At 38.2% G+C, this 25386-nt stretch overlaps 1 protein-coding gene across 2 annotated transcripts; it reads right to left on the bottom strand.

The window, feature by feature from the left end:
• Positions 1–2730: 2730 nt before the first annotated feature.
• LOC133778050 (calcineurin B-like protein 9) lies at positions 2731–6618 on the bottom strand. Of its 2 annotated transcripts, none has more exons than XM_062217870.1 (9): positions 6355–6618; positions 5702–5822; positions 5348–5430; positions 4918–4977; positions 4587–4695; positions 4428–4480; positions 3347–3427; positions 3146–3258; positions 2731–3031 (listed from the first exon to the last, which is right to left on the bottom strand). In XM_062217870.1, the coding sequence occupies exons 2-9, from the start codon at positions 5778–5780 to the stop codon at positions 2968–2970; spliced, it is 642 nt and encodes a 213-aa protein (XP_062073854.1). In that variant the 5' UTR covers positions 5781–5822; positions 6355–6618; the 3' UTR covers positions 2731–2967. The 2 variants fall into 2 exon arrangements, with proteins under 2 accessions (XP_062073854.1, XP_062073853.1); XM_062217869.1 differs by having other exon boundaries at positions 5702–5851.
• Between the last annotated feature and the right edge of the window lie 18768 nt (positions 6619–25386).

The raw sequence follows: 25386 nt of genomic DNA on the forward strand, positions 1-25386 counted from the left end.
CTTGACAAATGAAGTGTGGTCTAATTAATAGGTAAGGGGGATAATGGGCCGCACGGCCCAACCCAGTCGTGGGTGCCTGAACACGCACGTTTATGCTGCATGTCCGAGAATTCAGGGATATATCAGACATGTGATGTCTGATATATGCACGTTTACATTGCGTGGTTGACTTTATAAAGGGTCACAGCTTCCAACTCAAGCACGTGCCTCATGCTGGATGTCTTCTTAGCCTGTGGTGTCTATACTTCTGACCCAACTCCTTAGTAACCTTAGTAAGCCTTTGGTTATCTCGAGCTAAAGAGGTGGGACCTGGTAACAGCAGCTCCGGGTACGTGGCATCCACGTGGCTGATATAATTATGCCATACCTCAGCTCGCTAATAGCCCGTGGAGAATTAGGGCGTACAGTTTAAATTTTAAAGGCTAGTAGTTTAAATTTTAAAGAGTTGTGATTTAGATTTTAAATAATCATATTTTATATTTTATATGATCGTGATTTAGATTTTAAGCCTAGTGGTTTAACTTTTAAGCCTTGTAGTTTAAATTTTAAATAGTCATGATTCAAATTTTAAGTCTTGTGGTTTGAATTGCAAAGACTAGTAGTTTAAATTTTAAAGAGCTGCGGTTTAGATTTTAAAAGACCATGGTTTATATTTTATATGATTATGTTTTAGATTTTAAGCCTAGTGGTTTAACTTTTAAATCTCATGGTTTAGATTTTAAGCCTCGTGGTTTAAATTTTAAAGAGATGTGGTTTAAATTTAAAGCATTATGGTTTAATTTTAAGTCTTGTGGTTTAAATTTTAAAGAATTGTGATTTAGATTTTAAATGATCATGGTTTATATTTTATATGGTTGTGGTTTAGATTTTAAGCTTAGTGATTTAACTTTTAAGCCTTGTGTTTAAATTTTAAAAAGTTGTGATTTAAATTTTAGCCCTTGTTATTTAAATTTTAAGCCTTGTGGCTTAAATTTTAAGCATTGTAGTTTAAATTTTAAAGAGTCGTGGTTTAGATTTTAAAGAATCATGGTTTATATTTTATATGGTCATGTTTTAGATTTTAAACCAAATAGTTTAACTTTTAAGTCTTGTGGTTTAAATTTTAAAGAGTCGTGATTTAAATATTAAGCCTTGTGGTGTAAATTTTAAAGAGTCGTAATTTAAATTTTAAACATTATGGTTTAAATTTTAAGCTTTGTGGTTTAAATTTTAAGTCTTATGGTTTAAATTTTTATATAGTCATGATTTAAATTTTAAAGAGTCGTGATTTAAATTTTAAAGAGTCGTGGTTTATATTTTAAAGAATCATGATTTATATTCTATATGGTCGTGGTTTAGATTTTAAGCCTAGTGATTTAAATTTTAAAAGTCGTCGTTTAAATTTGAAATCTTGTGATTTAAATTTTAAATGGTCGTAGTTTAAATCTTTAAGTCTTATGATTTAAATGTTAAAGAGTCATGGTTTAAATTTTAGGTCTTACGGTTTAAATTCTAAGTCTTATGGTTTACATTTGGAAGAGTTGTAGTTTAGATTTTAAGCTTTAATGTTAAATTTTTAAAGTATCGCGGTTTAGATTTATGTCTTGATGTCTATATTTTAGAGAATTGTGATTTACATTTTAAGTTTTGTGGTTTAAATTTTAAAGAGTTGTGATTTAGATTTTAAGCCTTGATGTTTACATTTTAAGGAATAATTTTTAATAGATTAAATACAATCACACACTACAATTAGAATGAATTTCTAATTTAACTATAATATGACGAGAAATTATAGGAAATGGCCCAAAATAAAGCCATCAAGAAGCTAATGTCCTCATTTTTAAAATTGTAGATAAATGACCCTTTTACATTATTGATTACCTAAATTGCTATTTTTTATAATTTATTTATTTATTTAGGACTATATGACTTTAATATAGTGGTATATGTATATTAGTTTTGTTTAATTAGTTTTTATTTTAAAGTTATATTGATTTTTTATGTTTTTTATAGGTTGTTGGTATATTATTTTCCAATTAGTGTATATGTTTTTTGTGGTATGGTATATAATTTTTTTTTTGTGATATTTAATTTCTATTTTATTATACATAGTGGTAGTATATAATTTTGTATCATGGTATATACATTTTAATGATAGTATATAACTTTGTTAGCATAGTATATACATTTTTTAGTAATAATTTTGTAAGTTTTGATAGTATATTATTTTTCAACTCAGTATATATATTTTGTGGTATGGTATATCATTCAACAACACATAACAAACGAAAAAAAATCAAAATAACTTTAAAATAAAAACTAATATACATATACCATAATATTAAAATATTTATAATAAAATAGTAATTTGTTAAAGGGTGTATTTGGTAATATGTGATATTAAATAGATGATTAGGCTATTTTACTACAAAATTAAAAACATGGACATTTACTTACTTTCACACAACATTAAGGGTCATTTTGCACCATGCCCCTAACTTGACACATACAATACATACTACAACAACACTTAGAACAATTTGCTGAAATAAAGATAATTTGAAAAATCTCATAATAATAATGGGTAAAATTTAACTATATTTAGTGTTAATTAACTACTCTTAAATAGATACTTCTCAACTTTTCATTTTTTATTTGACCGGCCATCAAATATTCATCGTTAAATATCTAATAGGTTTAGTTTTCATCATCGAGCATACACACGTTTAATTCATGTAAATGGACCGAGTGGAAACATTAAATTTGACTAGAAATTTGAATAAGAAGGTTCTTTACAATTGACCGAGCAGCCTAATATTAAACTCAGTCACTACCCCCCCTCCAATAATAAACCAATGAAGACATTTTCATTCATTACATCAAAATATTTCCCTTTTTTTTTTTGGTTCTTTTTCAATAGATGCACAATACACGCAAAGAAACACCCTAACTGCATAAATCTTCCTAAGCTATATCTTATGTAGTCTCTTATGTAGCTATCTCATCAACCTCAGAATTAAACACAAAACTTGGGAATGTCGTTGTAATGTCCCTGCGTTTAGTTCAAAAGACAAACATGAATCAGAATATTCATCTTTTTAGGTTCTCAAAAATTCCACTGCCCAAAAGTGGCTGGAAAAATCACACATACACCCAAGTCGCATACCTCAAATATGGAAGGGTCATAATTTTTAACAACGACGGATTCTTCGAAACAAAATTTTGCCATTCTGATTTGTCTATTTTCCCATCTTGGTTGACATCAGCCTCCATGAAAGTCTGTCCCCGGAAAAAGAATAACTCAGTTATGAACAATATAGAGCCTAGGCAACCTTGGATGAACTTGATTTCTAATAAAGATACTCACTTTATCAAGTATCGTTTCGATGGTATCATCTGCCAGCTTCATTTCGGATTCACAAAGAAGTGCAATCAACATTTGCTTGACCTGCACGGTGCACACAACAATAAAAATGCATAAGTAAATTCAATCATACAGAAAGAACACGATATAAAAGAATGAAATGGCCGGTTATTTTTCTTTCTTTTCCCTCTCAAATAAGAATAAAAATATGTAATAAAAGAGAATCTGCGAAAACAGCTAGGCAACCTTGTTGACAAAAGTTGTTTTGAAAAGTGAATAAAGACCACAAAGTACAAGAATAATTTGTATAACTTAGTGAATTGATTTGAAATCAAGATATGTCACGGGCAAAAACTTTATTAACTTTCGAAAGGGAAATAAGAGGACAGAATCATGTGTGGTGCTTTTTCTTCACATAAAAACATTAGACAATATGTCTCAGAAGCAACAAGGGAACATAGAGCAAAAAGGAACTGCTTAAAGTTTACCCTCCCATACAACAATTTTGTAATATTCCTTTATCTCATTGATCAGTCCAAAAAGATTCAGAAGACAGGAACAAGTACATCAAGAAGCCACGTGTACGTATAGGTCCAAACAACAAAATTGACACTAAAATAATTTTCAGTATAATCCAAAAGCCCAACAAATTGAAATCCATAGAAACAACTTAACAAAAATCCACAGGCAGGGTCACTCATTATGCTAAATGACAAACATTTGGCCAATTTTGTATCAAAGAATAAACATTTTGCTCAAGTTTGCAGCAAAAAATAAGAGAATTTAGACAAAATCTAGAGAAAAATTCCAAGAATACAGCATAAGAGTTCGAACTGCAATAATATAAAGTAAACAAGAGGGAAAAGGTTGGGACATCATCGTGGAAACAATAGTGGATCATATATGTTCTACATGACCAACTTTATAGACTTCATCAAAATTCTAGAGAGATGTTGGAGCCATATCTATGTACCCATACATACTGTTTGACCATTGCAACATCATTGTGTTCAATGACCATAACAACATGCGCATAAGCATATCAAAAAAATAGTCATAGCAACGTAAAGGAGTATCAACATACCTCTTGGCGCTCAATAAAGCCTGTATTATCCAAATCATAAAGCTTAAATGAAACTGCAAAACAATTTAAAATGTCAACACATCAACCAAATAATACCAGCATAAATCTACAATACAGTGCTGGTATCAAAGAATTATATATCATGTCATTCCAACTTACAGTCAATCTTGTCGTCTTGTGGAGCATTGGGATGGAAAAAATTTAGTGATCTTACAAAGTCACCGAAATCAATGTATCCCTTTCGATTGACATCAAACATATCAAAAATCTGCAAGCAAAATCACTCAGATATCAGCATGAATATCTAAAAGGGAAATTTCATAACATCCTACTCAAGACACATGTTATTCAAACAATTGCAAGCAATAAACTGTATCTCTTTCCAACAAATCCATTGCTTAAACGCCATCTGACATATAATCCATACACAAATCTCATTTTGCAAATAGGCAACAAGCAACAGGTTCAAATATACAATACAGTACTGTACCCGATTTGCAAAGAGATTTTCTTTCTTCCTGTTTTTGAAAAGAGCCAACTGGAACTCTTCCTGCATATGCAACAAAAGCATCCAATTAAAATTGACATCTGCGAATGTTGTTCAGTACTTAGCCAAGTGTCTAACATTTTAATTAAAAATCTAAAATTAACATCAAAAACAACAGAATTCAACTGCGTTAAATTTTTAATATAAAAACTCAACTAAGTTCAACTTTATCCATAATCTTATAAACAATCATGAAACAACGTGTATGTACAAAAAAACAAAACAAAACTACTCGCATCCATGCCATGGGAAATTTAAGGAACTCTATATTTTCTCATCTCAACCAGTGAAAATAACCAGAACCAGAACAGTAAGCAAAGCCATATAAGAGATCAAAACGCCAAAAGGTAAGAGACCCTGGCTCCAAAAATACCTTGTTTATCAACCCATCATCAATGACGGAGCTGCTAATGCTCTTGTAAAGCTCAAACAATGCTTCAACTTCGCTAACACTAACTGGAGAATAAAAATTAACACAAGATGAACACTTAAAATCAACATGAGAGCAAAGCCAGGAGTAGAATAAACTAATAAGAGGTTTATTTCGATTGAAGAGCTTATCAAACACTTCTTTCTTTTTTTTTTTAAAGAAAACACATACAAGATTCAAAATTATAAAGACAAGAGGACCCATATTCAGTTTAGTCATCAGAAGTCAAAAAGTATATTCATATACATATATTTATATGATGATCGGTATGACTCATTCAAACATCAAAGAACTTACAAGCTGTTTGTGAAGCAAGGATGACTGGGTCCTCGTAACCAGGAAATTGTCTTCTTCCAGTAGAATGAAAACAACCCATTTACAGAAGAAGAAGGTTGCGCTGCTTAGCTAGGCTCCTTCACTACAATTTATTATCAAAACCATCTTAACCTTGCAAATTCAAAATCCCAATTCCAGCCAAAAAAAAAAAAATCCATGCAAACTTAATTAGTAAAATAAAGTACTTAGTCCTAATATTTTACAAACGTTGACTAGCTTCATGCGTGTTTAACTAGAGAAAAACTTTAATACAATAATAATTTAAAAAATATTAATTTTCATGGGATTAGCAAAAGATAATAAAAAAATTAAAATTAATAATCTGTAACATTATAAGCAATCAAATAACGAAAAAAAAATAGAGGGCCAAAGTTATGCAGATCGAATGTTGAAAAGGTGTTAAAAAATTTCTATTGTTTTATACTTTAATTTCCCAGTAACCAAACAGAAAGCTAACCATTAAAATACAATCAAGAACCGCGTTTAAGGGTATAAAGAACCCACCCAGAATTTTTTCATGGAAGAAAAATCCACACAATGAAACACAAATTAGATTACAAAAAGATTCAGCTAAACAAAGATTTAACAGCTAAAAGAACGCAAAAGAAACTTACCCAAATAAATAAATGGCCGGAAAATGAATCAGAAATGAGATGAGGGCAAAAGGCTTTAGGTGGGGAAGGAAAGACAAGGTGGAACAGAGAGGCAGAACACGGAGAAAATAGTGATTTTTAGCGAAACCGAATAGAGAGAAAGAGAAGAGAGTGTATGGACGGCTGGGATTGAGTTTTGGATTTGATCAACGAAACCTACCCACAATTTAACGGTGATGCATTCAAGAATGATACACTAGCCAAGTTGGAAACGGGAGCCCAAAGTAGGAGAAAGTGAGTTGCTAAATACCAGGCTCAGGAAACGCGAGTGCATGGCACGCTTTGTTAGAGCGCGTGATCGAATTGGAGATTGCCCTCTTTTAATTTTTAAAAATTGGGATATTGGAATATTCCCCAACCCCCCCCCCCCCCAACCGGCAAACCCAAAGTCCCACTCACGCCCCTTTAGCTTTAGTGAAGTTTTTATTTTATTTATTTTTGGTAAATTGGGAGATTGATTTTTCAATAATGGATCTAATTTCTAACTAACTTATCATGGGACTTTTATTTTTATTTTTTTCAATGAAAGAGTTCTCAAAGTTAAGAAAAGGAATTGTAGATAAAATTATCTTACGTGGGTTTGATTATTTTTAAATCAAATGATTGGTAGTTAATTCAAAAATATAATTTTAGAAAATTATTTTCAAATTAAATGATTTGAAAATATTGAATTTAAAAATAAACTATAAATTTTTGAGATCTTGAATGGTTTAGTATTTTTTAAATTTGAAATTCATGAAATACAAAGAAAACAACAAATTATTATTTTTTCTTTTACTGAAGGATTTTAACTCAATTTTCAAAAATAATTTTTTTTTATTTTCTAAAACAAGTGTGCCAATCAAGTTTTCATGGAGTTTTCATTTTTTAAGTTTTAAAAATAATAAAATCATTTTTGAATCCCTTACCAATCAAATTGTTTTTTTTGTTTTCAATATTAATAATCGGACAAATGCTAAAGAGGTGCCTTGAAAATATATATTTAGAGATATAAATAAATTCTTTCCAATAAAAAATGTCATTGACAGAGTTATGTTCCTTCTCCAATAAATGTCAATAACTACATTTTGAAAGAAAAATAAATGTTTCTATTAATAATAACATTATTTCACTTTCACTATTTAATATCTAAAATATATTTTATATACATGTTATTCCGATTTTACTTATTTTTAACAGGAAAATAATGGATTATTTAATTAGGTCCCCGAGATTAGCAAAATCAGAGAAGGGACACTGAATCATAACACATCTTCTTAATTAAATTACTAGTAGCCCTTTAATAATTTTTATTAGTTTTTAGTACCACAAAACTTATATAGAGAGGATATTATATTAGTCAATATATATTTTTTAATCTAAATTCTAATCGGCAATTGAACAATTAAATTATTTAGATTAGGTTTATTTTAATTTCTTTTTTATATTCCTTTCTTTATGCTTCTCTAAACAAAGAAAAATCAATCCAATCTAATTTATAAGATTACAAATTGAATTAAAATTGATGGATAGTGATGCACATTAGATAGAGAATTGGCATGGAGTGTTCCACATGTTTCTGATCCCATTTACAATTTTAATACCAGTCTCCGCCTCATCCTCGTTTATTACACGTCGGAGGCGGGGTGAGACAGGTAATCCCCACCAGAAACACATTTATTTAAAAAAAATTAAATAAAAATACTAAATTATATATAAATTAAAATAAAAATAATAATAAAATAATTTAAAATTAAAATCCTATATTTTTCCTTCACTTTCTTATTATTTATCAAAATAATAAAAAAATAAGTATAAAAGTGCAACATTTTAAAAATATTGAGTATATTTATCACTAAAAAAAAGTTTGGGTATAAAAGTGCAACACTTTGAAGACATTGAGTATATTTAACGCAAAAAAAAAAAAATTGGGTATAAAAGTGCAACTTTTTAAAACATTATATATTTTAGTTGCCATTTACTCCATTAAATACTACACAATCTTTATGATTTAAAATACTAAATATTATCTCAAATAAAATTTTAAATTTTAAAAAAGTTACTAATATACTACAATAACACATAGAGAAATATAATAAATACATAAAAAAATATTACAAAAATAAATAAAAATTTAAACAGGGCGGGAAGTGGTATCCCCGCCCCTGTCTCATTTAACATTCACAGATTAAGAACTATCCCCGCCCTGTTCCCCATTTATACGGGGATTCCCTGTCCCCATGGGGAAAATGTGATTCCCTAATAATGACTTTTTTTTAATGAAATTATAATCTTCATTACTAGGAAATATGAGCCAAAAAAATAGGCAACAAATCAGAGGGAACCAAATCCTCTCTAATAATACGGTCAGGGAGATAACAAGAAGCTCTTGTAATCCAATGAACAACATTGTTAGCAGACCGTTTAACAAAATGTAAAGAAACATCATGTAAAGAACAACAAAGTTCTACAATCCTGACTAGTCAATCCAAACGTAGAGAAAATTGTAACAGAGCTTTGGATTGCCTTCATCGCTATGAGGCAATTGCACTGCTGGGGTTTATCCTTCAACCAGCTCAGTGCTTCTCTAACCCCCATTGCTTCCACTTCCTCAGACTTAACTTTACCTTCTCTATCGAAAACTCTGGCTTCCAACAAGCCTCTATGATGATCACACACAACCCAGCTAAAACCAAACTTCACTTCTTCTTCAAAAATAGCAGCATCATTGTTGATCTTAAGTGTGTCAATACTTGGTTTAGTCCAATGCTCATTCCCAACATTGTTTGTTTGCTCCACTAATGATGGGATTAGATGAGATTCCTGAGCAAGCATCCATTGATCAAGAACACAACTTTGCTGCCAAACAAGTTTACTCCATGCTTTCCAGATTTCCCAACAGATCATTCTAGCTTCTTGAACCAATTTCGCCTATTTCCTGCTAAAGAATGCCTCTAGCTAAGCCCTAAACACTTCAAACTCTCCATGAACCAAGCCCACCCGACTTATGTACCCACATTGCTTAGCGAAAGGACACTCAACTAATACATGAAGAATCGTCTCGAAGGGGTCCTCACACTGGGCATGTGGCTTCGACAACAACATGTTTATGAGTAAGTTGGTATCTAGTAGGAAGACAGTCAGTAGAGGCTCACCATAACAAATTCTTTGCTTTTGGAGGGATTTTCAATTGCCAGAGATTTCTCCAAAAACCTGAATTATCTTCTTCATTCCAACCTCCATTTAGTTCTTGTAAAAGTGCATATGTGCTTTTAACTGAGTAGCATCCCGACAGTTCTCTAGACCAACTCCAATAGTCCTCCACCTCAAACGAGCTTAAAGGTAAGCAAAGTATGAGGTTGTTGTCCCGAGGTGCAAATAAATTAGTCACCAATTCAACATCCCATTCTCTACACTCTACCTTAATAAGTTTGTTGACTCGAGCATTGACTAGGCTTAGGTGGTATGTATCCACCATAGGATTTATGGGATCAGGTAACCAAGGCTATTTCAGCACATCCACTTTAGTCCTCGAGTGTTACAGAAAAAACTCTATTAAAAAATAAAAATGTTGTATATTTGTTAAATTATAAGTTAGAAATATATTATTATAGCATTTAATAAAGTAATATGTATATATATATATGTTAATTGGAAAACTTGTCAACTAACAATTTTCGATTAGCAAGGTGTTAAGTAGTGATGCACATAGGGCGGGGAATTGGTGGGGAGTGCTCCCCCCATTTTCATCCCATTTATAATTTTAATCCCCACTTATTCCCTATCAAGGTCGGGGAATCCTTATTGGAACAGTGAACCCATTTATTTAAAAAATTAATTTTAAAATAAAAATTGTGAATTATATATATAAAAAAAACTATGCGGGACTTCATCGGGGCAGAGATTGACATCCTTGTCCCTTCTAACATTCGGGGATGAAAAATTATTATTGTCTCCGCCCCCGTCCCATTCCCTATTTAAATGGGGAATCCTCGCCTTATTAGAGGCGGGTCCTTGCAGGGCCCATCCCCATAAGAAAAATGTGCATCCTAGTGCTAAGAATGAAAAATGAAGATATGAAATGTAAGGAAACTAATTAAGTACAAATAAATATCCAATATTTTGGCAAAGTTAACTAATTTGGCTTTGATTGTGAATTTGGTTGTTGATATCTCTTCTAAATTAATTATATTGATTTTGAATCCTGCAAGGATTCTGCACGCTTGATCAAATAGTTCTTCTGCTCGAGTATTTGCATGTAATATTGTTGCACCCCGAGCATTGTCATCCTCCTTATATTACTTAATCTGATTTATACTTTTCGAGCACTTAACATCTCGTTTTCTAATTTGCCCCTTGTTTGTCTTAAGGGGGTGTTTGGTATGGGGGTTTGGTTTGGTGGGAATGGGAATGTCAAATCTAACCCATGTTTGTTAAATTTATTTTTAATGGCTTAGGGGTTTGTGTTTCCAAGTGGGTCTCATTTTTTAGCTTGATTTGAGAGTAATCTTAACCCCTTTAAACACTTGAGTTTCACATTCCCTTAATCTAAACCCCCTCTAACTCTACTCCCCCAAACCCAAACCTCATACCAAACACCCCCTAAGTGTGTTCAGATTTTTGGATTATATTCACGTTGTTTTGTGTATGCTAAAACTATGCACAACAATATAATTGTTATAAATTTAAAATATCTAATACATATAAATTATAAAAATAATTTTTTAAATAAAATAAAATATTTTTATAATTTAATTATTAATCAAGTTTTTAATATTTATATTTATACTAGATAGAAGTAACGTGCGATGCACGCTTGTTTAGTTTTATTTATAAAATTTATTAGTTATTTTTATTAAAAATATAAACTACCATTAAGAGAGTAAAAAAACTCAAATCTTGAGTTTCAATTGTCTTAGTTCAAAGGACAAAAAAAGGAAGTTAATTACAGAAATAGATATAAAACTAAGGGGTGCACCCTTTGTAAAAAGAAAAAAAGGTCTTCAGGGATCAACAACTCCATCGACCACGATCTCGGCTTATTCGGTGGCTTCTGCTGCCTCTTCAGCATCAAGCCTTGCCTCTTCCTCCTCCAATCGAGCCTGCCACTTGGCAATAAACTCGGTCTCCCAGTCGGATAGGAAGCTAGTATCAAGTTCAGGATTGTTAGGCCAAATCCGATACATTGCCATGTCTACGGCGCGATCTCTTTTGGTCTTGAACTCCTCAAGAAGACGAGCCTTCTCACTCTCGATGAACTTGAAAATCATATTATTTTCCTCTTCCAGTTTGGCGTTGAGCTCCTGGATTCTTTTGATCTTTGAGTCCATGGCCTCCACCTCCTTTCGGGTCACCTCTAGCTTGGCGTCCAGCTCCGGGGTCCCCTTGATCTCCGCATCCTTTGTTTCAACTTCTAGTCGAGCCTTATTAAGGTCGTCCTTGACCCTAAGTTGTGCCTAGATGCTCAAGTAGGCGAGGAACGAAGACATGGGCTTGCGAGCCCGAGGGCCTCCTCCTAGAGGGAAGTTTGGCGGTGGGGATTAGGACGTCTTTCCATTTCACATATTTGCGAATTCCTGAGTTGTTAGTGGACTCACCTTCGTCCATAAGACCAAAGGCTCGGAGCTTATCCTCGTGGAGGAGGTAGGTGAGAAATCGCCGACTGTAAGGGACAGTGAGAATCGTTTCCCTGTGGTCTTTCATAGCCTTGGTCGATGCTGTTCGATTGTAGTTGGCTACAGGCAAGAGTTGAGTGAGCATTTGGAGCTCAAAAACCCAAAGAAAAAGAGAATAAAAAACGAGTATGGTGAGACACTTACGAATTCGCTGGAAGGAATAAAAGTGAGAGGGAACAAGACCATCCGTCCAAAAAAAATGGTCTTGAAATTAGGAGGATGGTTGGGTATATCCTCGAACAATCGCTTCTCCTTGGGATAGCTCGAGAGGTAGTAGAATCCATCTTCGTCATGAGCTCGGGAAGGGTTACTTTTAAGACAAAAGAGATAGAGATTCTCGTACGCTGAGGGCCCATCCCATTTCATCTCCTTGTACAGCGACCATAGGGCAGCCAGTTGCCTATATGAGTTGGTTTAGAGTTGGAATGGGGCGATGTAACGCCCTACTTCCTTAGAGTCATTACTAAGTGAGTTTAAAATGTGCCACTAGCTCGCTAATCGAGATTTTAGGTTAAATGTTTAGCTAAACTGGAATAAAAAGTCGTTTAAAGACATTTACTGTAACAATGTGATCATTCATTGAAAACATAAAGAGTTAAACATTTCAGATCCCAAAATACTGTTTAGAAAATACTTTACATTCAAAATACATTTAGGGTCGACTAGGCGACAAATTCAAGTCTATACATTTCTTTTTCCAAAAATACCCCTGGCCGTGGCAGCCAGGTAGGCCGAACATGTACCCGTCGCTCAATGCTCTTCATACTCATAGTTGGTCAACCTTTCCTTTACCCTTACTTGCACCATAGAGCACCCATGAGCCGAAGCCCATCAAAACTCAACACAAAACAAATCACATATGCAAATCTATCAATAGCATAAAACAAAACAACCAACAGGCTAAACACATAGCGGCCATGCCGTCCCAGGCGCTTTATCAGGCCCTGGGTTCGTGGTCTTCACCGAGAGGATGACTCCAGCATCCTAGGAGGGTCTCGTCCTAACGGCCTGCACTCTGCATGCTCAACACCATTCCCGACCACTTTCCGTACTCGACTTTGCACTCTGCGTGCTCAACGCCGTTCCCGACCCCTTATCGTACTTGGCTTCCTGCTATTATCGGCCTTCGTTGTTCCCGGCCTTCGCCTTTCATTCACAAATATGCACTATGTATCATAATATAAACAAATATTCACACATATACTAAACATAAACAATAGGGCTATGCCCTAATCACATAGGGCCATGCCCTGCAATACAAACAATAGGGCCACGCCCTGCTCTATGGGTACAACAGTTTTCTTACATGTGTCCCAAGCTATCTGAGCACCGCAATCACGAGCATAGTCCTCTAACCCGAGCCTTGATGAAATCCTATTCACGACGCATGAATAATAATCAACCATCATGTTCTAATCCATTAACTAACCTCGAAATGTAAATCTAGCCTCCGGGACCTTGGATTCTACAAAATTGGGTAGTCAAAACCTTCCCGAGCCTTAGCATTTGAGTTCCTGAGCTAAAAACCCTCAAAAAGCCAAAATTCAGCATTTGCGCCGCGGCCCAGCCTCCCTGAAGGGTCACGGCGCGCCCCAAGTCAGAGGCAAAGTGCCTCTCATCTGACAGACACGAGTCGCGGTGCCCAAACTTGCGTTGCGGCGCCTGGGTAATTTTTCCAAAGTCTCCTGGCCTATAAACTTAAGCGAGCTCGCACACCCAGAAATCCCATGCAATTCTACGAGCCAAATACTCTGAAAATCACCAATTCCGAGTCCTAATCCTAGAATTCTTCCTATGATTCACATTTAAACTACATAACCAGCTTAAACATCCAGAAATCCAACAGAAAGTCTCATAGACATCTAGATTCCAACTCCCAAAAATTCTAACAAAACAGAGAAAGTTTAAACAACAACAAACAAACATGTTTTAATCCCTTACCTCTGAGTTAACTTTGACTTGAGCTAAATTCCAATTGCCACAACCTTCAATTCTCCCCAAGCTCAGCAAACCTTTAGCTCTGAATTCCTATGCTTGATTTCCTCTAAAATCTTCCAACACCATGAGAGAGAGAGAAAGAGAGACAATTGGTGGAGAGAGAGAGAGAGAACTAAAACTGAGTATTCCTTCTGTTTGTTTTTCCTTTCTAACCCCTTCTAACCTCTTCTAGTGCCTTAGCAGTCAAATAAATCCAAGCATATCCCTTACCAAAAGTCTAAAATATCCCTCTTAAGCCTATCTACATCCTTAAGTGACTCAAGGGAAATTCTGTCATTTGCCTTATCCCGCTAATTCCTCGAGTGTACCTACAAATCCTCGTTTAATCCCGACATATCCAAATCATCACTAAACTAACACCTGTTACTCAATAATTCCTGAACACATATTACGTTCCCAAAATACCCCTAGGCTCCTCCCGAGCCAGGTATTTGACCCCGTTGTGACTTTCTAGCTAAATTGCTCCCTAGGACTGTCTCGGATCGTGCATCACAAATATATCACCACTCACACGTTGTATCAATCACAATATACACAAATATTGCATTTATGCCCTCAACAGACTAAAACTACAAAAATGCCCCTAATAGCCAAATGGGGCCCACATGCATATTTAATTCACCTAAACATGATTTCTAATCACATATTCATCAAATTCACATAATAACATACTTAATTCAATTATTGTCATCCAGGCACGCTAATCAAGGCCCTAAGCCTTATTAGAAAATTTGTGACGCTACAACTATCCCTTCACAGAAATTTCGTCCTCGAAATTACCTGAATAACTCGGGATACCGATCCCGCATATCTGTCTCAAGTTTCCACATCGCCTCTTCTACCTTGTTGTTTCTCCACAACACTTTAACTAAGGGGATGGTCTTACTCTGCAAGACCTTATCCTTACAGTCAAGAATCTGAACCGACTTCTCTTCATATGATAAACCCTGATCCAGCTCCAAATTCTCATAACTCAGCACGTGCGTAGAATCTGATACATACTTCCAGAGCATGGATACATGAAACATATTGTGAACCCCTGATAGAGTTGGAGGCATCGCCAATCTATAAGCTACCTCTCCAACCTGTTCCAGAATCTTAAAGGGGCCAACAAACCTAGGGCTCAGCCTGCCCCGTACACCAAACTGTTTCACCCCTCTTAAGGGAGAAACTCTGAGAAACACCTGGTCACCGACTTGAAACTCTACGCTTCTGTGTCTCAAGTCTGAGTAACTCTTCTACCGACTCTGGGAGGCGAGCATTCGAGCTCTAATCTTTTCAATCGCCTCATTGCTCTGAACAACCTCAGGACCTAGATATCTCCTCTCACCCATCTCATCCCAATGAACAGGTGATCTACACTTCCTCCAATACAACATCTCATACGGAGCCACTCCGATAGTCGCCTCATAACTGTTATTATACAAAAACTCAATCAAAGGGAGATACTTACTCCAAGATCCCCCAAAATCCAGCACACAGGCCCGTAGCATATCCTCCAGTATCTGAATCGTCCTCTCAGACTGTCCATCCGTCTGAGGATGATAAGCGGTACTAAATCGCAACTGCGTGCCCAAAGCCTTCTGCAAGCTCTCCCAAAACTTGGAGGTGAAGGTGGGGTCCTTGTCAGATACTATCGACCTCAGAGCCCCATGTAGTTGCACGATTTCCTTCACATACAATTCAACATACTGCTCCAAAGTATAAGTTGTCCTAACAAGCAGAAAGTGGGCGGACTTAGTGTACCTATCCACAATCACCCACACGAAATCATGTTGTCCCACGGTCTTCGGTAACCCAACCAGGAAGTCCATGGTGATATCGTCCCATTTCCACTCTAGAATCCCTAGAGGCTGCAACAACCCTGCTGACCTCTGATGTTCAGCCTTTACATGCTGACAAGTTAAACACTTAGCCACACAATCCATCACATCCCTCTTCATTCCCGACCACCAATACAAAGTTCTCAAATCTTGGTACATCTTCGTCGTACCAGGATGTAAAGAATAGTGAGTGGTATGAGACTCATCCAGTATCTCTCATCGAATACCCGAATCCATCGGAACACAAACCCAACCTTTATACTTCAATAGTCCCCTCTCTGAAACAAAAAAGTCTTTAGCCGCTCTGACTAAGACACTCTCTTTGTGAACCCTCAAATGGGGATCCTCCTCCAATGCCTCCTTGATCCTCTCAAGGAGTGTAGAATGGAGAGTGATGTTGGCTAACCGGCCAACCACCAACTCTATACCCGCTCTAGTCATCTCCTCAACTAACTTATCTGATATATGTCTGGAACTGAACAATTGTCCTGGGCTCTTCCTGTTGGAGATGTGCCCTGAAAGCATATGTAGTAGACATTGTTTTTATGAAATAAATAAATAAATTGAATTTTTTATGCATATATTTTATGGACTATATTATTCTATGATAATATTATGTAAATATCAGGAAAATTCCTAAGTTCATGAATGTAATCTTAAACACGTATTAGTACGAGAGGATTGTGTTTGAGATAAATGAACTTGAATAGTTCGCAGTAAAATAAAGTTATGGAATCTTTAGATTAATTACTGCAAGTACGGTCCACTAGTATTATGAATACATGTGATCTAGATCCGGATCACTAGTGTGGTAGGACACTTTAGTGGAGGTGCTTTATATATTAGAGAATATATAGAACTGGACCATATATGTTTATTAATACTTAGTTAAATACCGTTTCGAAGTATTAATTAAATATATCAACTGATGATCATATACAAATAGATCTTAATCCTGAGGTTTCTATGAACTCCTGTTTATGTTATATGAGTTCTTTGATTCACTTGTTAGGGTCTGTCAGAATGATCAGGCTAAAAACTTTTGTTTTGGGAACTCATTAATATAGATGGCTGGGGACATAGTATACAGATATGGAATCTATACCTTCTCGCAAGAAATTGAATGATGGTTCTCTTAAGGGTTCACTTTTGGGACTAAAAGGTTATTGAGCTCAAATTCATAATTTAGTTATGAATTAACCTTCACTAGTAGAGTCAATGGTACTTAAGGAAACAAGACATAATTAAAAGGGTAAAACGGCAATTTTATTCCCGATTAATTATGAACCATTATTAGAGGGTCAAGTTGTATGTAATGATTAAATCAATGGACGCTTTATGATTATAAAGTACTCAGTAAATGAAATGTCTATAATTACAAGAGTTCAATCTCATATTTATAGTGGAATAATCATGAGATTAATAAATTAAGATTATTTAATTAAAGAGTTTAATTAATAATCTCAAATTTATTGGAGCTTGGAATTATAGGTTCATAGGTCCCCATAGCGGCTCTATCAACACTGTTCAAGGTAAGAGTTGATATGAAGGGAAAATAGTTTAAAGACATATTTAGGAAGAAATTTGTTCTTCAGGCCAAATATGCAATTATATGATAATAGTGATTAATTAATTAATTACAAATTAGTTGTAGTTAACAAAATTAATTAATATTTAATTATTATATAATTTTCGAAATTATATTAAATAATTAAATTAAATTTCAAAATTTAATTAAATAATTAATTAATTGTAATTTTCGAAATTATGATTAATTAAATATTTATTTTCGAAAATTTTGGGTTTAATTAATTAATAGAATTAATTAAATATCTTTATTTGAGTGGGAGAAAATAATCTGATAAGTTCAAATTGGATTTGAATTTAAAAGATTGATATTTATTCAAATAATTAATTATATTTGATAATTAATTAAAAAGATAGTTAATTTGAATTCAAATTTGAATTAGCTATCAGGTTGTTAGATCTTATCTGACAAAGAAATTTGAATAAATAATTAAATAAAATTTGAAAAACCAATATCCCTAGAAATAAGGAAGCTACACTGTTATACCCAGATTTCGAGCCATAGCAAATATGACCTCGAAAGCTGAGTTCGCATTAAATGGTCTCGTGAGGGTTAGGGTATGCTCTACGATTGTAAATCGGAGCCTGCAAAGTATGGTACAAACCTCGAATATGGTGACCTCGAAATGATCTCGATCTCAAAGGATAGCTCTGTGAGCCCCTCATCTTCAGGAACAACTTCGGAGCAGAGATCTCGAGCTCGATATGCCATCTCGAAAGAAATGTCAGCTCGGGAAATGTCAGTGGCTCGCACAATGACGTGAAACCTTAGATGCTGAAGCCTTGGAGATACGCTATGATTACCTTGAATATCTACAAGTGTTGTAGATATGGGATATGATCCTCATTTATTGATGTAAATCCCCAAAAATCGTGGGATATTATTTAGTCAGTTATGCGTTTCCTGATCTTTGGGGAACGTTTCCTTTTATATCTGATTATTGGCATTTAAGGCCATTTATTTTTATTCACAAAAGAGTAACTACCCAAAATATGTGGGATAGTATTCTGCATCCTTCTCTATAAATAGAGAAGTCATGCACCATTGTAAAGGACCGAATTTCTGATCCTTGAGAGAAAACTCTGGAGAATTCATGCTAAAGAATTGTTCAGAGATAATCTTGAGATTAATAACAGAGACTCGTGGACTAGGCAGATTTAACTGCTGAACCACGTAAAAACCGTGTGTCTGATTCGTTTGTTTGTTTTAGCTATTGTCTTTAATTGTTTACGTGCTCTCTTCTTTTATCTGTTGACGAAAAACGGCGTCAACAGTTTGGTGCTTTCATTGAGAGCCTCAAGCATCCATCCCAGAGAGATTCATGGCTACAAACAATCAGAACACTCCTGAAGAAAATTACCCAAGGCGTCCTGGAAAACAACCGATGGAGAACCCGGACGCTGAAGAAAGGAGTGGGTCCTCCGATTCCCGGGGACCACCTCCATAACCAAGGGATGAGGACATGTATTATAACCCTGAGCGTTATGTCCCTATTGTAGAATTGGAGAATCGGCAGCTGAAACAACTGCTGGCAGATGCCAACAAACGTAACGAGGAGTTGACTAGGTTAGCCGCGGAAGCGCAGGTGGCTTAGCCCCCGCTTCCGCGCGAAGACCAAGTCCCTCCTCCAAGGGACGTGCACGTTCCTCCCCGGAGGCCCCGTGGGCGTCCACGAAAAAATGCTACCACAAGGAGGCCAGCGCAACCTCCAGCACCAACAGAGCCATCTGCTCCTTCTAGGCCTCAGAGGAGTACCCGAGCTCGGGTCCCGCCTAATCCACCTGTGGAAGTGCCTGCAGGAACTGAGAACAACCGAGCTCCTGCCGAGGCTCGGACTCAGGTTCCTGGTAGTGCACCAAATGCAACTGGCCCATCTCGGGCAAATTCTGGACCCTCCAGGCCGAGGCAAGGACGGCAACCACCGTCACCTATACGGCTTCCTCCGTCTCCCATAAGATATCCTTCACCTCCCTGCAGGAATGCTCAACCTGATCGAGATCAGGATCAAGGGCTTACAGGGGAAAGACAAGAAAACAGGGAGACGTTCCAGGGGCGGAAAGGCGCGCCATCCGAGAGAAGTCAGACGTCCCGATCTCGCACTGCAGGGACAAGGCGACGTAGAAAGGATCCACCACGAAATGACCGATCGATGAGTTTCACTAGTGATGAGCCCGGAGAAACTAGGTCTGTCAGTGAACACGACCGGGGTCGTAAAAATTCTAGGAATCACAAGAGCCATCCCGACCTGCGCAATCACCTGAATCAGAGCAGGGGAAAGGGAGATCAGACAAACCCGGATCTTAGGAATCATCTGAATGGGCGTAGAGATCCCTCACGGAGACGCGAGCCTGGGATCGCGATTAATGACTATCAATTCCAAACACCGCCTAAGGACCCAGTACAAGAAAGGATCGATCAGCTCGAAAAAGCCTTTAGGCTTTTGAAGAATGAACGAGGGAACGGTCGATATGAGGACTCTGATGAGGAGCTCGAGCCATTTGCTCCCAATATTTCTAACACTCAATTCCCCCAAAGGTTCCGGATTCCTCACGTCCCAGCGTTTGAAGGAAAAACCGACCCATGCAGCCATCTGAGTACATTCAACACTATCATGAGAGCTAGTAACGTGGGTTACGAGCTCAGATGTATGTTGTTTCCGACATCATTGGCCGGGCCTGCCAAGAGTTGGTTCGAGAAGTACAAGAGACGTTCTATAACTTCGTGGGATCAATTGTCTAGAGACTTCAAGAAGCAGTTCCGGGCTATGGTGGGAGTCAGACCCGAAGCATCCACTTTGACTAACGTCCGACAACAACCGGGCGAAACACTAAAGAGCTACCTGACAAGATTTAATCTAGAGGTCGCCCGAGCTCGAGACGTGGATGACAGTGGGCATTTGATGGCCATTCCAGCTGGTGTTTTGCCCGGGAGTGCCCTTTGGGATGACATGCAAGGGAAACCGGTGAGGTCGATAACCGAATTTAACAGACAGGCGCAGAGATTTGTCAATGTAGAGGAGGCGAGGTCAACACTCAAGGCAACCTCGCAGACCGAAACTACAACGATAAACATTAACTCCGCCTCAACCTCGGTTGACCCAGCAGCTACACAGCCTACCTCGGAGAATCCCTCCAAGAGGAAAAAGAGCGAGGGAAATAATCCCGAGGTTGATGGAGGAAAGAAGAAAAAAGGAGAAAGGTATTTCTCCGTATATAAAGTGCACACCGAGCTCAACGAGTCTCGGGAAAACATATACCTGGCTAATGAAAACCAGGTCCCCTTCAGGCGTCCGGACCCTATGAGGAATCAAAAATCCAAGAGGGATTCCAGCAAATACTGTCGATTTCATAGGGACACCGGCCACACAACTGATGAGTGCCGACAGCTGAAGGACGAGATCGAAGGGTTAATCTTGAGAGGTTATTTCCGGCAGTACGTCAAAAACCAGAATACTGGACAGGCTACTGCTAGCCAGAGAGTAGCCGCGCTTCCGGCAGCACAGAATAATAACTCCCGATCTCGGGATGAGGACAGGCCTCCGCCGATAGATGGAGAGGACGTAATAACCATCTCGGGAGGTCCTCATCTCGCAGGAGGGGGCAGAAATGCTCAAAAATGATATGTGAATGAGCTGAAGACAGGGGACGAGTCTCCATATGAACCCGAACCAAGGGCACCAAAAAGCCAAAGGGTTGAGACTCAGCCTATAACCTTCACCGAGGAGGATGCCTCCCACGTCCAGTTTCCTCATCATGGTCCACTCGTCATCACCCTACAGCTTGCCAACAAAAGAGTGCACCGAGTTCTCATAGACAATGGGAGCTCAGTTAACATTCTTTATAAAGCAACCCTAGAAAAAATGGGACTCTCCCTTCGCGACCTGAGGGCTTGTGCAACCACTTTGTACGGCTTTTCTGGAGAAGGAACCGCCTGTATGGGGTCCATTGAACTCCCTGTGACCTTGGGAGACTATCCAGTCTCGGTGACCAAGATGATGGAGTTCGTGGTAGTAGAGTTACCATCTGCCTACAATGTATTGCTCGGGAGACCCGCCCTGGTCGGGCTGGGGGCAGTTTCATCTGTAAGGCATCTAGCCCTTAAGTTCCCAACTCCAAGCGGGGTCGGAACATTGAAAGGAGATCAATTGGCAGGAAGGGAGTGCTACAGCATTTCCTTAAGGGGAAAGAAACAAACAAGCGCGCAAGCACTTGTTGTCATACAGAATAAAGATGGGACAGTTTTAGAAATTGATGAGGAGATCGATCCAAGGATTGAAGAGAAGGTTGACCTCCAACCTTTGGAGGAGCTCGAAGAGGTTCAGCTCGATGAATCTGATCCCTCAAAAAAGGTGAAGGTCGGGAAACACCTCCAAGACGAATCAAAATAGCAATTAATTTGATTTCTGAAGAAAAACCAGGATGTCTTCGCGTGGTCCCACTCTGACATGGTGGGAATAAGCCCTAATGTAGCGAGCCACGCATTGAATATAGACAAAAGTTTTCCCCCAAAGCAGCAAAAGCGAAGGCAGCTGGATGAAGACAGAAAGAAAGCACTAAAGGAGGAGGTGGACAGGCTGAAAGCAAATAATTTTATAAGGGACGCTTTTTACCCTGATTGGGTGGCCAATCCAGTGTTGGTCCCGAAACCCAATGGGACATGGAGGACGTGCATTGACTACTCGGACCTCAACAAGGCCTGCCCGAAAGACTGTTTTCCCCTGCCGAGAATTGATCAGCTCGTGGATGCCACGGCGGGGCACGGTCTGATGTCGTTCATGGATGCCTATTCTGGATATAACCAGATTCCCATGCATGCCCCCGACCAAGAGCATACGAGCTTCATTACAGATAAAGGGCTCTACTGCTGCAATGTCATGCCATTCGGACTCAAGAATGCCGGAGCCACGTACCAGCGGCTCGTAAACATGATGTTCTCAGAGCAAATAGGGAACAACATGGAAGTTTATGTTGACGACATGCTTGTAAAGTCTCAACTTAACAAGAACCATGTTGATGACCTCGAAGAGTGCTTTGGCGTGCTCAGAAAGTACAACATGAAGTTGAATCCTCAGAAGTGCACTTTTGGGGTGTCTTCAGGAAAATTTCTGGGTTTCATTGTCAATTCTCGTGGGATCGAGGCTAATCCCGACAAGATAAAGGCCCTCATCGATATGCCTTCGCCTCGGAAGCATAAAGATGTTCAAAGCCTGACTGGCAGGATGGCAGCTCTGAGCAGGTTCATCTCGAAGTCAACAGACCGCGGTCTCCCATTCTTCAACTTATTGAAAGGAAGTAAGAAGTTCGAATGGACAGATGAGTGCGAGCTAGCCTTTCAGGAGCTCAAAAAGCACCTAGCCGAACCGCCCATCCTATCAAAGCCTGAGACGGGAGAAGTACTGTTCCTGTACCTCTCAACTACCGAACACGCGATAAGCGCGGTGCTCGTCCGAGAGGAAGAGAGAATACAGAAACCCGTCTACTATATCAGTAAAAGATTACTGGGGGCAGAGTCAAGGTATCCACTGATGGAGAAGCTCGCCCTCAGTCTGATCCACTCATCTCGAAAGCTCCGCCCTTACTTTCAGGCACATCCTATCCACGTATTAACAGATCAACCTCTAAGGCAAGTCTTGTCTAAACCAGAGGCGTCTGGTCGACTCCTAAAGTGGGTTGTTGAACTCGGACAATTCGAGATCACCTACCATCCGAGGACGACCATCAAGGCACAAGCGTTGGCGGATTTCATAGTGGAGTGCACCGGCATCGCTGATGACGAGGTAATAACCACGGCCCATGAGCTGTGGAAACTTTACGTCAACGGGTCGTCAAATGAAAATGGAGCGGGGGCAGGAGTTATTTTGATCACTCCTGCAGGGAGCAAATTTCACTCTGCATTAAGGTTCGGCTTTAAAGCATCTAATAATGAAGCTGAGTACGAGGCTTTACTGGCGGGACTACGAATAGCAAAGGAACTCAAGGCCAGAGCTATACATTGCTACAGCGACTCTCAGCTCGTAGTTAATCAAATCTTGGGAGAGTACCAGGCTCGTGGCACAAAAATGGCAGCTTATCTGGAGAAGGCAAAGTGCGCATTGGAGTTTTTTTAGTTTTATGCAATCGAACAGGTTCCCCGAGAACAAAACTCAAACGCAGATGCCTTAGCTCGCCTCGCCACCTCCGCCGAAAATGAGGAGCTGAATGTTGTACCCGTAGAGCACTTGTCAGCACCCAGCATTACTGAGCCAGACAAGGAAGATGTGTGCATGATCGAGACAGAACCGACCTGGATGAGCCCGATCGTTGAATACCTCAAAAATGGAATTCTTCCAAAAGATCGAAGTCAGGCTCGGAAACTAATGTATCAACTTCCTCGTTACACCATCCTGGATGGAAGACTATACAGAAGAGGGTATTCCATGCCATTGCTCAGATGCGTGACTCCCCCCGAGGCAAAGAAGATTATTGAAGAAATTCATGAAGGGTTCTGCGGAGATCATACCGGGGGGCACAGCCTATCCAAGAAGATTATACGCCAAGGATATTTCTGGCCAACCATTAAAACGGATTCTTTCGAGTTCGTGAAAAAGTGCGACAAGTGCCAGAGATTCGCCACGATACCCCGAGCTCCACCTTCCGAACTAACCATGTTGACGTCCCCATGGCCTTTTGCGGTATGGGGCATCGACCTCATAGGCTCACTCCCAACTGGCAAAGGAGGAGTAAAGTATGCTGTGGTCACGGTTGATTACTTCACAAAATGGACAGAGGCTGAACCACTAGCGACCATAACTTCAAAGAAGATCCTAGATTTCGTGGTAAAGAACATCGTATGCCGATATGGAGTGCCAAGAAAGATTGTGTCTGACAACGGAACCCAGTTTGACTGCGACTTATTTACCAACTTTTGTAACAAGAACGGTATAATCAAGAGCTTTTCGTCAGTGGCTCACCCTCAGGCGAACGGTCAGGTCGAAGCCGTTAATAAAACTCTCAAGAGTTCCTTGAAGAAAAAGTTGGAAGAAGCGAAGGGACGATGGCCTGAGGAATTACCCCAAGTCCTTTGGGGATATAGAACTACAGCTCGGACATACCCCATTTTCTCTAGCATACGGCTGCGAGGCAATGTTGCCCATTGAGGTCGAAATTCCAACGATTCGAACTCAGATTTACGACCAAAGTTCCAATCATACTCAGCTCGAAGAAACCCTAGACTTGATTGAAGAAAAAAGGGAGGAGGCTCAGCTGAGAAATGCTGCTTACCAGCAACGAACAACAAGATATTTCAATAAAAGGGTTCGAAGTCGAAGGTTCGGAGTAGGAGATCTGGTACTGAGACGTGTATTCTTAGCAACCCGAGATCCAGCAGCAGGAGTACTCGGGCCAAACTGGGGAGGACCATACCAGATAGAATCAGTCATCCGCCCTGGCGTATACAAACTTGCGAGATTAGATGGGAGCCTGATACCTCGAGCATGGAATGGCGAACACCTTAGACCATATTATCAATAGTATAGGAAGTGTCGCCCGTAACCATGATTTTCTGTACTTAGTTTGTTTTTGAATTTCAAATAAAGGGTCTACTTTGTTTCACATGTAATTTATTTTTATTTTTGCAATCTCTCTTAATTTAATAACCTATGGTCACACTCATAGGATATTAAGGGGGCATCATTGGTATACATACCTCCAGCTTAAAAATAAAAAAATAAAAAGTATTTGGATATAACCAAATACGCGAGCTTAGATAGTTCGGACTTAACCGAGCGAGCTTAGATAGTTCAGACTTAACCGAGTTATCAAAAACAAAAACAAAAAAAAAAAAACAAAAAAAAAAAAACACAAAAGTATTTGGATATAACCAAATACGCGAGCTTAGATAGTTCGGACTTAACCGAGCGAGCTTAGATAGTTCGGACTTAACCAAGTTATCA

This window comes from Humulus lupulus, chromosome 5, assembly GCF_963169125.1.
Source record: "Humulus lupulus chromosome 5, drHumLupu1.1, whole genome shotgun sequence".
NCBI lineage: Eukaryota > Viridiplantae > Streptophyta > Magnoliopsida > Rosales > Cannabaceae > Humulus > Humulus lupulus.

Excerpts from the sequence above, each read along its gene's own strand:
- LOC133778050 (XM_062217870.1), bottom strand. The coding sequence starts at position 5,780 with ATGGGTTGTTTTCATTCTACTGGAAGAAGACAATTTCCTGGTTACGAG. Across the intron at positions 5,431-5,701 it reads CCTTGCTTCACAAACAGCTT|TTAGTGTTAGCGAAGTTGAA; the intron begins GTAAGTTCTTTG and ends TTTATTCTCCAG. Across the intron at positions 3,032-3,145 it reads ATGACCCTTCCATATTTGAG|GGACATTACAACGACATTCC; the intron begins GTATGCGACTTG and ends AACTAAACGCAG.